Source organism: Rhincodon typus, chromosome 10, assembly GCF_021869965.1.
Source record: "Rhincodon typus isolate 14 chromosome 10, sRhiTyp1.1, whole genome shotgun sequence".
Lineage (NCBI taxonomy): Eukaryota > Metazoa > Chordata > Chondrichthyes > Orectolobiformes > Rhincodontidae > Rhincodon > Rhincodon typus.
Window position 1 is genome coordinate 3,228,480 of NC_063341.1, and position 15,994 is coordinate 3,244,473.

At 45.7% G+C, this 15,994-nt stretch overlaps 1 protein-coding gene across 3 annotated transcripts in view; it reads left to right on the forward strand.

The window, feature by feature from the left end:
• Positions 1-15,994, forward strand: part of LOC125484273 (uncharacterized protein KIAA1614-like) — a 54,913-nt gene that overhangs the window by 12,314 nt on the left and 26,605 nt on the right. For all 3 annotated transcript variants that reach the window (XR_007263110.1, XM_048602321.1, XM_048602320.1), the window contains exons 3-4: positions 4,409-4,481; positions 15,350-15,490. Coding sequence is in view for 2 of the 3 variants with exons in the window: in XM_048602321.1 (XP_048458278.1) it covers positions 4,409-4,481; positions 15,350-15,490 (214 nt within the window). In the remaining variant the exon portion in view is untranslated. The remainder of the gene's footprint in view (positions 1-4,408; positions 4,482-15,349; positions 15,491-15,994) is intronic.

Genomic DNA, 15,994 nt, shown 5'->3' on the forward strand with positions numbered 1-15,994 from the left:
TTTCATTGCAAAAGAATCTGATTATAGGAGCAAGGAGGTCTTAATACAACTGTGCAAGGCCTTGATGAGACTACACCTGGCGTATTGCATGCAGTTATGGTCTCTTTACCCAAGACACGATGAATTTTCCAAAGAGGGAATGGTGTAAAGTTTCACCAGACTGATTCCTGGTCTGACAAACCTGTCAACTGGGTCTATATTCATTGGAGTTTAGAAGCATCAAAGGAGATCTCATTGAACTGAATGCTTTTCTGACAGGGCTGGGGCAGACTGGACACAGGGATGAGATGTCCCTTGGCCAAGGGGAATCTAGAACAAAAGATTACAGTCTTGGGGTGCACGATTTTAAACTGAGATTGTTGCAGCTGTACAAGACGTTGGTGGGGCCACATATGGTGAACTAAATGCAGTTCTGGTTGCCCTACTGTAGAAAGAATATCATTAAACTAGAAAGAGTGCAGAAAAGATTTACTAGGATGCTACCTGGGCCGGAAGCTTTGAGTTAAAAGGAGAGGCTGGGAGTCTGGAGCATAGGGGTTTCTACCTTATAGAGGTCTATAAAATCATGAGAGGCATAAATAAGGTAGATAGCCAGTAGCTTTTTCCCAGGGTAGGGGAGTCTAAAATTAAGGGGCACAGGTTTAAAATGAGAGGGGAGAGATACAAAGGAGTCCAGGGGGGCAATTTTTTTCACACAGAGGGTGGTGAGTGTCTGGAATGAGCTGCCAGATTTAGTGGTGGAGGTGAGTACAATTTTATCATTTAGGAAACATTTAGACAGGTACATGGATGGGAAAGGTATGGAGGGATATGGACTAAACACAGGCAAATGGGACTAGTTTAATTGTGAAAACTGGATGGCATGGGCGAGTTGGACTGCAGGGCCTGTTTCCATGCTGTAGACCTCTATGACTCTGAGGAGAATTTTCTTCAGTTTGAGGTTGGTGAACATATGGAATTCTGCACCACAGAAGACCATGGAAGTGAAGGCACTGAATATATTTAGGAAAGGAACAGCTAGATTTCTAGAAGCTAAAAGTGTCAGGGAGTATGTAGGGGAGAGCAGGAGTATGACATTGACATAGGGGATCAGCCATGAACATATTGAATGACAGAGTTAGCTCTATGGGCTGAGTGGCCTACTCTAGCTCCTGTTTTCTACGTTTTTACATGTGATGGTCTGATTAGGAAGTGAGGTTCCTCAGCAGGTGGCACTCTGTAGCAGCCTCATGACAGAGACAAAGTCATGTGCTGTACCTAGTTAGTGTTTGTCATGTTTACATCAAAGGTAAGGTTGGCCAACATCAAAGGCTCCTGCAGTCTTTTCCAAACCCCTCTCCTGGAGCCAAGCAGAGTCCAATAGCAAAGTCTTCTGGGTGAGACATTTAGCTGAAACCTTGCAAATTCTTTCCCCTCAATATTGAATCTTCTCCCCCCAGCCTTCCTGGCACTGCTGTGGGATCGTGACATCATGCTGCGTAAAAAGAAAGTCCACATTCCCTCTGGTCCTTTCTGGCAATAACCTGACCCTGTTAAATAGTCTATCAAAGCACTGCCATTGTATCTCCTCTTAGCCTTCTCTGCCATGACGAGCACAATCCCAGTTTCTCCAGTCACTCCACACTCATGGAAGTTCTGCCCCTGAACACACCCCCACCCCCCACCACGCATGCGCACGCACACACACACATTCCTTGTCAAGGCTTTGAGAGCTTTCCCAGATGCAGTGCTCAGAACCGGTTGTGGTACTGCAAATGGTGCGAAACCAGTGTGTGACATCTCGTACATGCATAACAGAATTTTTTTTATTCATCTTTATTCATTCATGGGATGAGGGCATCGCTGGCTAGGCAGCATTTATTGCCCATCCCTAATTGCCCAGAGGGCAGTTAAGAGTCAACCACATTACTGTGGGTCTGGAGTCACATGTAGGCCAGACTAGGTAAGGATGGCATTTTCCTTCCATAAAGGACAGTAGAGAACCAGATGGGTTTTTCCAACAATTGGCAATGGATTCACAGTCATCATTTGACTCTTAATTACAGATATTTATTGAATTCAAATTCCACCATCTGCCAAGGCGGGATTTGAACCCAGGTCCCTAGAACATATCTGGGTGTCTGGGCTAACAGTCCAGCGATAATACCACTAGGCCATCACCTCCCCCATCTGGGCATTTAGCTCGTCACTGTTTGTGGCAGCTTTCTGTGGACAATTTGACTGCTGCAACTCAGTTATGACACAGGGGAGGTGGTGGTATACTGCTAATGTCACTGGGCTAGACTAATAGACATCAGCCGCTCAGAATTCTGGAGACCCAGGTTCAAATCACACCTTGGCAGCAGTTTCTCTATCCTCCACCTTCCCTCTCCCTCTAACCTTCTCCTCCTATTCTTCCCTCAGCTTCCTCCTTCCCTCCCCTATCACCACCTCCTTCTCTTTCCCTCTCCCGTCACTTGACCCTCCTATCCCGTCCCTTCCCATCTGCCTCTGCTCCAGTCCCCACTTCTCCTCCGCCCCCTCCCCACTCCTGTTCTGCACGGTTATGTCCATTTCTAAGTTTCAAACCATTTCGCGACATTGAAAATAAGGAGAATGATTAAAACGTGTCATTAAACCTGATAAATGATGTTTGAAGACATGATGGATGGTGAACTGCTCAACGGTTTTCCATGTGTTGCCATTGAATGTAAGAGATAAACTGCACGTTTGCTAGTAATAATCACTTTTATTACTTTAATTGCCGCTACTAGTTTTGAATAACTGCAAGGCTTGAGCGGATATTAGTTACTCTATTGGTGATTAATGTATTTTTAATTTATTAATGCATTAACCTGGGACACATGGCCCAGGTTTCAGTGATAAAGGCGCTGCCATTTCAGACAATGATGACAATGCTCAGACAGTAGATCTGTCTTTCGATAACAAAATGCATTGGAGAAGAGGATCTTTTTAATCCATTTTCAGATGTACTAATATGCTTGAAGAGTCAGAAATGAGGTTTCTAAACTAACTGTCAACTTTTAATAAATCAAAAACTGCAGATGCTGAAGATCTGAACGAAAGTCAGTTCTGAAGAAGGGTCGAAATGTTAACTCAGCTTCTCTTTCCACAGATGTTTGCCGGATCTGCTGAGTTTCTCCAGCAATTTCTTTTGCTGTGTCAACTTATAATGTGTTTATTATGGGGACGGGCTATAGCCGTGTAATTTTGATACCAAATCTTTTGAAGAATTTATCCCACAGTTTAAGTGATGATGGGACGGTGCATTTATCTTTAGATGTGAAATTTAACTGAAAAGTTTTTAAAGCATTACCTCTCTGAGGTTTGGGTGTTGCTGGCAATTTGTTCCCATCCCTAGTTGTCCTTCAACTGAGAGACTTCCTCAGCCATTCGGAGGGTATTTAAGGGTCAGCTGGATTGCTGTGGGTCTAGATTCACATGTAGACCAGGCTAGGCTTTGTATAACAATGGAAAACATTGTTTAATGGTCCCCATTACTGACCAGCTTCAATAATTGAATTGGATTTCCACCAGGTGGGGTTTGAACCTGCAATGTGAGCTTGGGTTGACTGGTCTAGAGATATTACCACTGTCGCCATCTGATGTAAAGGGGAGGACTGACTTGGAGGTGCAATCTGCCCTGGCTAGGGACGGAGAGTGGGAGAGCTTTAGGAACGGTATTCCAGAGTTCTGGGCCAAGGTAGGTGCACAGACAGGACAGGACCATGAAATGTTCTGCCTAACAGATTCAGCCATGGTGCAAAGGCCTGTGGCCCTGCATTACCCATTTCAGTGTGTATTTGAACCCTCCACTCACTCACATACCTACTTCCATTGAGCAAACACTTCCAAACCCTCGATATCCCTCATACAGTAGCTCAGTGGTTAGCATTGCTGCCTCACAGCGCCAGGGACCCGGGTTCGATTCCACCCTCGGGCGACTGTCTGTGTTGAGTTTGCACGTTCTCCCCGTGTCTGCGCGGGTTTCCTCCAGGCGCTCCGGTTTCCTCCCACAGTCCAAAGATGTGCAGGTTAGGGTGGATTGACCATGCTAAATTGCCCATGGTGTTCAGGGATGTGTAGGTTAAGAGGATTGGCCATGGGAAATGCAGGGATAGGGTGTGGGGGTGGGGTGGGTCTGGATGGGATGCTGTTCAGAGGGGCGGTGCGGACTCGATGGGCTGAGTGGCCAGCCTCCACATTGTGGGGAATCTACGATAACGAACTGCACAACGTTTCCTCGTTAACCCATTGCCAGTGCCACCAGCCCACTGCCTTCCGGTGTTTTCTCACTGCCCGATCGCTGTGCTTTCTGCAGCTATCATTTGCCTGTGGAACGCCAGCGATTTTGCTAAACCCTGTTCCATGAAACTGAGTGGCTGATTTTCGGTTTGCATCTCCTCAGGCTGCGGAATGGTACAGAGCGACAGTGACTGGGACTCCGGCATTTCTCTACAAGAATCTGACCACGGTGTGAGGTAAGGAGCCTGCTGGTCCAATGTACAGGGAATGGGGACTGGAACAAAAGCTGCTGGGGATGCGTACCCCGACGAAGATACCTCAACAATGACCGTTCTCAGATTACGGAAGTGAATTGAATCAGGTTCATCGTCACATGTTCTCACATGAGTACGGTGAAAGTTTACAAGTTGCTACTTACGGCGCCATCTTAGGTACAGATTCTTGGGTCCCCGGCAGAAAAAGTAAGGAAAACCTACACGGCTGGGTGTGGGATCTTGCTGTGCACAGTTTTGTAGCCACGTCTCCACTCCTCATGTTCTGTGGAATACCTAAGGGGGCAGTTAACTCTGAGCATCAAATACAACACAAAGCAACCATTGACTTTGAATGATCAACTATTCATTTTAAAGACTGGGTCACCTCTCCTTTCAGTCTTCACCCAGGTCCGTTGGGGAAAGATCTCTTTACTGAACACACAGGCCCCAAGAAGACTTTCCACATCAAGCAGATGTTCACCTGCACATCTGCCAATGTGGTATACTGCATCCGCTGTACCCGGTGTGGCTTCCTCTACATCGGGGAAACCAAGCGGAGACTCGGGGACCGCTTTGCAGAACACCTATGCTCGGTTCGCAACAAACAACTGCACCTCCCAGTCGCGAACCATTTCAACTCCCCCTCCCATTCCTCAGACGACATGTCCATCCTGGGCCTCCTGCAGTGCCACAACGATGCCACCCGAAGGTTGCAGGAACAGCAACTCGTATTCCGCTTGGGAACCCTGCAGCCCAATGGTATCAATGTGGATTTCACAAGTTTCAAAATCTCCCCTCCCCCTACCGCATCCCAAAACCAGTCCAGCTCGTCCCTGCCTCCCTAACCTGTTCTTCCTCCCACCTATCCCCTCCTCCCACCTCAAGCCGCACCTCCATCTCTTACCGACCAACCTCATCCCGCCCCCTTGACCTGTCCGTCCTCCCTGGACTGACCTATCCCCTTCCTAACTCCCTACCTACACTCACCTTTACTGGCTCCATCCCCACCTCTTTGACCTGTTTGTTTCCTCTCCACCTATCCTCTCCTCTATCCCTCTTCTATCCGCCTCCCACTCTCTCCCTATTTATTTCAAAACCCCCTTCCCCTCCCCCTTTTCTGATGAAGGGTCTAGGCCCGAAACGTCAGCCTCTCTGCTCCTATGATGCTGCTTGGCCTGCTGTGTTCATCCAGCCCTGCACCTTGTTGTCTCGGATTCTCCAGCATCTGCAGTTCCTACTATCTCTGATTCAACAGTAACGTGTTGTGTTGGCCTGCCTCCTTCCTGTCGGAACCCTTTCCAGCAAAAACTCACTTCGATCGTCCTGCACCTGACAGGATGAGGCCCAGTCTCAAACAGTACCACCCAACTCTTCCCCAGCCTCAGCCCTTCCTGCAACACTCACCCACGATCCCAAACTGGATGATCCCAATCCTGCCATCTCCCATCCCTCCACAACCCTTCAGTTTATCCGCAATTGGGTTGCCTGCAGCTCATTACTGACTCCATGTCTCCATCTCCGATCACCCGTGGTTCGCAGACCTGCACCTATTCCAGTGATGACAGTGCCTCTTCCTAGTTTACAAATGTCACCATGGTCTCCCATTACTGGTTCCTCTGCCAGAGCCCCCAGCGCTAGGACTGGCTATGTAACACTCACCTCTGCGCACCTACCTCTTCCTCGACCCTACCACACCGTTTCTGCATATCACTTGTGTCATAAACTGCTCTGGTTGGCGTACAAGGTCTTTTATTTGTAACGCTCCTGCTAAACACCGGGGGAGATTGCACTAAATTGCAGGTGCTATATAAATACAATTGATGAGTGTAGTTTGACCCCGGTCCGTGTACTGGCAGCCGCGCGCGGTGTGTCTCTGTGTGTCTGTGCCTGCGCTGTGTCTGTGTGTACGTGCGGGCGCGCGCGAGCTGTCTCTGTGTGTACGTGCGCTGGTGCTCGCGAGCTGTGTCTGTGTGTACATGCGGGGCCGCATGCGTGCTGTGTCTGCGTGTGTGTGGGCACATGCGTACACTGTGTGTGCGGCCGTGCGCACGCTGTGTCTGTGAGTACGTGTGTGGGCGTGTGCGCGCTGTGTCTGTGTGTATGTGTGTAGGCATGCATGCGCACTGTGTCTATGTGTACGTGTGGGTGAACGCTGTGTCTGTGTGTATGTGTGCGGGCGCACACGCGCGCTGTGTCTGTGTACATGTGGGCAAACACGAGCGCTGTATCTGTGTGGTCATGCGGGCGAGCACGCGCACGATGTCTGTGTGTACGTGCGGGCGCTCGCTGTCTCTGTCTGTGCGGGTGCACGCGCTGTGTCTGTGTGCGGGCACGTGCGTACACTGTGTGCGCGGCCGTGCGCACTCTGTGTCTGAGTACGTGTGTGATATGTCTGTATAGGCGTGTGTGTGCACGCGCAGTGTGTCTGTATGTATGTGTATGTATGTGTGCTTTTGTGGTGTGTCCATATATACGTGTATTTGTGGGCATCAGTATGTACGTGTGTCTGTGTGCGCTTGTGCGGTGTGTCCGTATGTACGTGTGTGTGTGGGAGTCTGTATGTACGTGTGTCTGTGTGTGCTTGTGCGGTGTGTCCGTATATACGTGTGTGTGGGTGTCCGTATGTACGTGTGTGTGTGTGTGTGTGTGTGTGTGTGTGTGTGTGTGTGTTTGTGTGGTGTGTCTGTATATAGGTGTGTGTGCATGCGCGCTGTGTCTGTGTGTGTGTATGCGCGCAGTGTGTCTGTATATACGTGTGTGTACGTGCACAGTGCGTCTGTATATATGTGTGTGAATGTATGTGTTTGTGGTGTGTCTGTATATACGTATGTGCGCGTGCATGGTGTGTCTGTATAGACGTGTGTATGTGTACGTGTGTGTGTGCATATATGTGTGTGTGTATGTTTGCGGTGTGTCTTTAGATACATGTGTGTGTGGTGTGTCTGTATATGTGTGTGTCGGTACATAAGTGTGTATGTGTGTCTGAATATATACGTGTGTGTCTGTGTGTGTCTGTATATATTTGTGTACGTGTTTAGTGTGTCTGTATAGACATTTACGCGTACGTGCGGTGCATCTATATAGATGTGTGTGTGTCTGTATATATACGTGTGTGTGTGTCTGTATATATACGTGTGTGTGTGTTTAGTGTGTCTGAATAGACATAAGAACTAGGAGCAGGAGTAGGCCGTCTGGCCCTTCGAGCCTGCTCCGCCATTCAATAAGATCATGGCTGATCTTTTCGTGGACTCAGATCCACTTACCCGCGTTCTCACCGTATCCCTTAATTCCTATATTGTTCAAAAAAAATCTACCTTTTTTTAAAAAACGTTTACTGAAGTAGCGTCAACTACTTCACTGGGCAAGGAATTTCATAGATTAACAACCCTCTGGGTGAAGAAATTCCTTCTCAATTCAGTCCTAAATCTGCTCCCTCTAATCTTGACGCTATGCCCTCTTGTCCTAGCTTCACCTGCCAGTGGAAACATCCTCTCTACTTCTATCTTATCTATTCCCTTCATAATTTTATATGTTTCTATAAGATGCCCCCTCAATCTTCTGAATTCCAATGAATATAATCCCAATCTACTCAGTCTCTCCTCATAAGCCAACCCCCTCAACTCCGGAATCAACCTAGTGAACCTCCTTTGCACCCCCTCCAGTGCCAGTACATCCTTTCTCAAGTAAGGAGACCAAAACTGCATACAGTACTCCAGGTGTGGCCTCACCAGCACCTTGTACAGCTGCAACACAACTTTTAATTTCAATCCCTTTAGCAATGAAGGACAAAATTTCATTTGCCTTCCTAATTATTTGTTGTACCTGCAGACCTACCTTCTGTGATTCATGCACAAGGACACCCAGGTCCCTCTGCATAGCAGCATGCTGCAACTTTTTACCATTCAAGTAATAATCCTTTTTACTATTACACCTACCAAAATGTATGACTTCACATTTATTTACATTGTATTCCATCTGCCAGACCTTTGCCCACTCGCTCAATGTATCTATGTTCCTCTGCAAAGTTTCACAGTCCTCTGCACACTTTGCTCTGCTACTCATCTTAGTGTCATCTGCAAACTTTGACACCCTACACGTGGTCCCCAACTCCAAATCATTTATATAAATTGTAAATAATTGCGGTCCCAACACCGATCCCTGAGGCACACCACTAGTCACTGACTGCCAGCCAGAATAGCACTCATTTATCCCCACTCTTTGCTTCCTGTTAGTCAACCAATCCTCTATCCATGCTAATACTTTACCCTTAACGCCATGCATCCTTATCTTATGCAGTAGCCTCTTGTGCGGCACCTTGTTGAAGGCCTTTTGGAAATCTAGGTATACCACATCCACTGGGTCCCCATTGTCCACCTCGCTCGTAATGTCTTCATAGAATTCCAAAAGATTTGTCAAGCATGACCTGCCCTTCATGAACCCATGCTGCGTCTGCCCAATGGGACAATTTCTATCAAGATGCCTTGCTATTTCTTCCTTGATAATAGACTCAAGCATCTTCCCCACTACAGAGGTTAAGCTAACCGGTCTATAATTCCCCATCTTTTGTCTACTTCCCTTTTTAAACAGTGGCGTCACATTTGCTGTTTTCCAATCTGCTGGGACTGCCCCAGAGTCCAGCGAATTTTGGAAAATTACCGCCAGTGCACCTGCTATTTCTCCCGCCATCTCTTTTAGTACCCTGGGATGCATTCCATCAGGGCCAGGAGACTTATCAATCCTTAGCTCCATTAGCTTGCCCAACACTACCTCTTCCGTAATAATGATTGTTTCCAGGTCCTTATATACCTTTGTCTCTTTGTCAATTACTGGCATGTTAATAGTGTTATTAGTGTCCTCCACGTGTGTGCGCGTGTGCTGTGTGTCAATATAGTTGCGTGTGTGTGTCTGCGCTCAGTGTTTCTGTATGTACGTGTGTGTGTGTCTGTATGTTCATGTGTGTATGTGTGCTTGTGCGCTGTGTCCGTATATACATGTGTGTGTGCACGTTGTGTCTGTATAGATGCATGTGTGTGTTTGTGTGTGCGGTGTGTCTGCACATACGTGTGTGTGTCTGTATATACATGTGTGTATGTGTGCTTGTGTGGTGTGTCTGTAAATGTGTGTGTGTGTACATGCACAGTGTGTCTGTATATACATGTGTGTGTGTTTGTGGTGTGTCTGTAAATACATTGTGTGTGTATGTGTGTGTGTGTCTGTATATACGTGTACGTGTGTGTGTCTGTTTGTACGTGTACGTGTATGTGTCTGTATGTATGTGTACGTGTGTGTGTCTGTATGTGTGTGTGTTTGTGTGTGTGTGTGTGTCTGTATATACGGGTGTGTGCCTGTATATACAGGTGTGTGTCTGTATATATGTGTGTTTGTGTGTGTGTGTGTCTGTATATACATGTGTGTGTGTGTCTGTATATACAGGTGTGTGTCTGTATATACAGGTGTGTGTCTGTATATATGGGTGTGTGTGTGTGTATGTATAGACGTGTGTGTGTGTGTATACATGTGTGTGTATACGTGTGTGTGTGTATACGTATGTGTGTGTATTTACGTGTGTGTATATATACGTATGTATATGTGTATATATGTGTGTGTGTGCATATACGTGTGTGTGTATATACATGTGTGTATGTGTGCTTGTGTGGTGTGTCTGTATATGTGTGTGTGTACATGCGCAGTGTGTCTGTATATACATGTGTGTGTGTTTGTGGTGTGTCTGTATATACATTGTGTGTGTATGTATGTGTGTGTCTGTATATATGTGTACATGTGTGTGTCTGTTTCTACGTGTACATGTGTGTGTCTGTATGTATGTGTACGTGTGTGTGTATGTGTGTGTGTCTGTATGTACGTGTGTGTCTGTATATATGTGCGTTTGTGTGTGTGTGTGTCTGTATATATGGATGTGTGTGTGTGTGACTGTATATACGGGTGTGTGTGTGTGTGTCTGTATATACGGGGGTGTGTGTGTGTGTGTGTCTGTATATACGGGTGTGTGTCTGTATATATGTGTGTTTGTGTGTGTGTCTGTATATATGGGTGTGTGTGTCTGTATCTCCAGGTGAGCGTGTGTGTGTGCGTGTCTGTATATACGTGTGTGTGTGTGTGTGTCTGTATATACGGGTGTATGTGTATATGGGTGTGTGTGTGTGTCTGTATATATGGGTGTGTGTGTATATATAAGTGCATGTGTGTGTATATACATGTGTGTGTATACATGTGTGTGTCTGTGTGTGTGTATATATGCGTGTGTGTGTATATACGTGTGTGTGTGTATATGTGTGTGTGTGTATATGGGTCTGTGTGTGCATATACGTCTGTGTGTGTATTTACGTGTGTGTGTATATACGTGTGTGTGTGTGTGTATGTGTGTGTGTATACATGTGTGTGTGTGTGTGTGTGTATGTGTGTGTGTATAGACGTGTGTGTGTGTATAGACGTGTGTGTGTGTATACGTGTGTGTGTGTATAGACGTGTGTGTGTGTATACGTGTGTGTGTATATGTGTGTGTACGTGTATATATGTGTGTGTGTGTGTATGTGTGTGTGTGTATATATGTGCGTGTATATACATGCGTGTGTATATATATATATATATATATACGTGTATATGTGTGTGTATATACGTGTATATGTGTGTATATACGTGTATATGTGTGTGTGTATATACGTGTGTGTATATATACGTGTGTGTGTGTATATGTGTGTGTGTGTGTGTATGGGTGTGTGTATATATACGGGTGTGTGTGTGTCTGTATATACGTGTGTGTGTGCGCACACACGCGTTGTGTCTGAATATTGTGTGCGTCTGTCTGTCTGTATATACGTGTGTCTGTCTGTCTGTCTGCCTGTCTTTATGTGTGTGTGTCTGTATATATGTGTGTGTGTGTTTGTATATACGTGTGTGTGTGTACAAAGAACAAAGAAAATTACAGCACAGGAACAGGCCCCTTCGGCCCTCCAAGCCTGCACCGATCCAGATCCTCTATCTAAACCTGTCGCCTATTTTCCAAGGATCTATATCCCTCTGCTCCTTGCCCATTCATGTATCTGTCTAGATACATCTTAAATGACACTATTGTGACTGCCTCTACCACCTCCACTGGCAACGCATTCCAGGCGCCCACCACCCTCTGCGTAAAGAACTTTCCACGCATATCTCCCTTAAACTTTTCCCCTCTCACCTTGAAATCATGACCCCTAGTAATTGAGTCCCCCACTCTGGGAAAAAGCTTCTTGCTATCCATCCTGTCTATACCTCTCATGATTTTGTAGACCTCAATCAGGTCCCCCTCAACCTCCATCTTTCTAATGAAAATAATCCTAATCTACTCAACCTCTCTTCATAGACAGCACCCTCCATACCAGGCAAAATCCTGGTGAACCTCCTCTGCACCCTCTCCAAAGCATCCACATCCTTTTGGTAATGTGGCAACCAGAACTGTACGCAGTATTCCAAATGTGGTCGAACCACATTTATGTCTATGTCTGTATGTACATGTGTATGTATGTGTGTATGTGTGTGTGTGTCTGTCTGTATGTGTGTATGTGTGTGTGTGTCTGTCTGTATGTGTGTGTGTGTGTATGTATGTATGGGTGTGTGCGTGTGTGTGTATATATACGTGTGTGTATGTATGTCTGCATGTACGTGTGTGTGTGTCTGTATGTACGTGTGTGTGTCTGTATGTACGTGTGTGTGTGTGTCTGTCTGTATATATGTGTGTGTCTGTAAATACGGGTGTGTGTGTGTGTCTGTATATAAGGGTGAGCGCGTGTGTGTGTGCGTGTCTGTATGTATGGGTGTGTGTGTCTGTATGTAGGGGAATGTGTTTGTGTGTATGTCTGTATATACGGGTGTGTGTGTCTGTATATACGGGTGTGTGTGTCTGTATATATGGGTGTATGTGTGCCTGTATATACGGGTGTGTGTGTGTGTGTGTGTGTGTGTATACATGTGTGAGTGTCTGTGGGTGTGTATATACATGCGCGCGTGTGGGTGTGCACGTGTGTGTATACGTGTGAGTGTATGTATGTGTGTGTGTGTATGTGTATGTATACGTGTGTATACATGTGTGTGTATACGTGTGTATATGTGTGTGTGTATACGTCTGTGTATGTGTGTGTATACGTGTGTGTGTATACTTGTGTGTGTGTGTATATGAGTGTGTGTATACACGTGTGTATACGTGTGCGTGTTCATACATGTGTGTGTGTATATACGTATGTATGTGTGTGTGTGTCTGTATGTATGTGTGTGTGTGTGTGTGTCTGTATATAGGTGTGTGTGTTTGTGTGTATGTCTGTATATACTGATGTGTGTGTGTGTCTGTATATACGGGTGTGTGTGTTTGTATATAAGTGTGTGTGCGTGTGTGTGTGTATGTCTGTATGCATGTGTGTATGTCTGTATGTACGTGTGTGTGTATGTCTGTATGTACGTGTGTGTGTCTGTATGTACGTATGTGTGTGTGTGTCTGTCTGCATATACGTGTGTGTGTGTGTGTGTGTGCGCGCGTGTGTGTCTGTATATACGGGTGATCGCGTGTGTGTATATATATACGTGTGTATGTGTGTGTGTCTGTATATACGGGTGTGTGTGTGTATACGTGTGTGTGTATATACATGTGTGTGTGTGTCTGTATATACAGGTGTGTGTGTGCGTGTGTCTGTATATACGGGTGATCGCGTGTGTGTGTGTATATATACGTGTGTGTGTGTCTGTATATACGTGTGTGTGTGTGTGTCTGTATATGCAGGTGTGTGTGTATGTCTGTATATATGGGTGTGTGTGTGTGTCTGTATGTACAGGTGTGTGTGCGTCTGTATATACATGTGTGTGTGTGTGCCTGTATATACGGGTGTGTGTGCAATTGTATATACAGATGTGTGTGTGTCTGTATATATGGGTGTGTGTGTGCCTGTATATATGGGTATGTGTGTGCCTGTATATACGGATATGTGTGTGTGTCTGTATATATGGGTGTGTGTGTCTATATGAGTGTGTGTGTGTATATACGTGTGTGTGTGTGTGTGTGTGTGTGTATACGTGTGTGTGTGTCTGTGTGTATATACGTGTGTGTGTGCGTGTATATATGTGTGTGTGTATACATGTGTGAGTGTCTGTATATACATGTGTGTGTGAGTGTCTGTGTGTATATACGTGTGTGTGTACGTATGTGTGTGTGTGTATATGTATGTATGTATATGTGTGTGTATACGTGTGTGTGTGTATTTACGTGTGTGTGTATACGTGTGTGTGTATACGTGTGTGCGTGTTCATACGTGTGTGTGTATACGTATGTACGTGTGTGTATGTCTGTATGTATGTGTGTGTGTGTCTGTATGTACGTGTGTGTGTCTGTATGTGTGTGTGTGTGTCTGTATGTACGTGTGTGTGTCTGTATGTACGTGTGTGTGTCTGTATATACATGTGTGTATTTGTATATACGTGTGTGTGTATGTCTGTATGTACGTGTGTATGTCTGTATGTACGTGTGTGTGTGTATATACTCGTGTGTTTGTGTGTGTGTATACGTGTGTGTGTATACATGTGTTTGTGTATCCGTGTGTGTGTATGTGTCTGTATGTACGTGTGTATGTCTGTATTTACGTGTGTGTGTGTGTGTCTGTATATACGGATGTGTGTGTGTGCCTGTATATACGTGTGTGTGTGCTTGTATATACGTGTGTGTGTGTCTGTATATATGGATGTGTGTGTGTCTGTATATATGGGTGTGTATGTGCCTGTATATATGGTTGTGTATGTGCCTGTTTATACGGATGTGTGTGTGTGTCTGTATATATGGGTGTGTGTGTATATATAAGTGCGTGTGTGTGTACATACGTGTATGTGTGTATATATATATATATACACATGTGTGTGTATGTCTGTATGTACGTGTGTATGTCTGTATGTACGTGTGTGTGTGTGTCTGTATGTACGTGTGTGTATGTCTGTATGTACGTGTTGTGTATGTATGTGTGTGTGTATATACTTGTGTGTGTGTGTGTATATACTTGTGTGTGTGTGTATATACGTGTGTGTGTACACGTGTGTGTGTACATACGTGTGTGTGTGTGTTTATATACCTTTGTGTGTATATACGTGTGTGTATACGTGAGTGTGTGTATGTGTATATACGTTTGTGTATATGTGTGTGTATATATATATACGTGTGTGTGTGTATACGTGTGTGTGTCTACGCGTGTGTGTCTGTATATATGTGTGTGTGTGCGTGTGTGTGCGGTGTGTCTGAATATTGTGTGTGTCTGTCTGTATATACGCGTGTGTGTCTGTCTGTCTGTATATATGTCTGTGTGTCTGTATATACGTCTGTGTGTGTTTGTATATACGTGTGTGTATGTCTGTATGTACGTGTGTGTGTGTCTGTATGTACGTGTGTGTGTCTGTGTCTATCTGTATGTACGTGTCTGTGTGTCTGTATGTACGTGTCTGTGTGTTTGTCTGTATATACGTATACGTGTTTCTGTCGTTTTGTGTGTGTGTCTGTATATCTGTGTGTGTGTTTGCCTGTCTGTATATATGTATGAGTGTGTCTGTTTATACCTGTGTGTGTGTCTGTATATGCATGTGTTTGTGTGTGTGTCTGTATGTACGTGTGTTTGTGTGTGTGTCTGTATATACGTGTGTGTGTCTATGTGTGTGTGTCTGTATATATATGTGTGCGGTGTGCGTCGCTGTCTATATGTATGTGTGTTCTGTGTGTGTGTGTGTGTGTGTGTATGTGTGTGTGTGCATGCGCGGTGTATGTGTCTCTCTGTGTGATGCCCAGCTTAACCTCGGTACTAATCACTGTGTGTTCGTAATCTCATTGACAGAGCCTTTGTGTTGCCTGGCCAGCTGCCCCTGAGTCGCAGACACGAGCAGGCGAAGCTGCTACTCGAGAGAGCTCGAATGAAGGCCCGAGCCAGTCCTCTGAAAGCTGATCACAGCATTCTACCCATCGAGAGGAGCCCTCAGTAAGTGGTCAAACTCAATAATAGGTTCTCTGTGTGTGAACTATATCTCCATTGTATTCACTGGGGAAAAGCAGGAGGCCATCACAAAGAAACATCAAATTCTCTGGAGCATTGGAGGTTGAGGAGTGACCTTATAGAAGTTTATACAATCATGAGGGATATAGATAAAGTGAATGGCAGGTGTCTCTTCCTTAGGCCGGGGGAATTTCACGACCAGGGGCACCTTTAATGCGGTAAACATCCCAGTGCCACCTTCAGGAGCTCTATCAAACAAAACCTGGCAACAGGTCATATACTGGCAAGGCGACTTGGTCAAAGGACAAGGGGATTGGGGTACGTTGGTCTGTGCCCCCCACCCCCAGTGAGGGTCAGCACCTTCAGGAGAGGAGGGCATGGGGGTCTCTTTCCCCCAGTGAAGGTCAGCACCTTCAGGAGAGGAGGGCATGGGGGTCTCTTGCCCCCAGTGAGGGTCAGCACCTTCAGGAGAGGAGAGCAGTGGGGTCT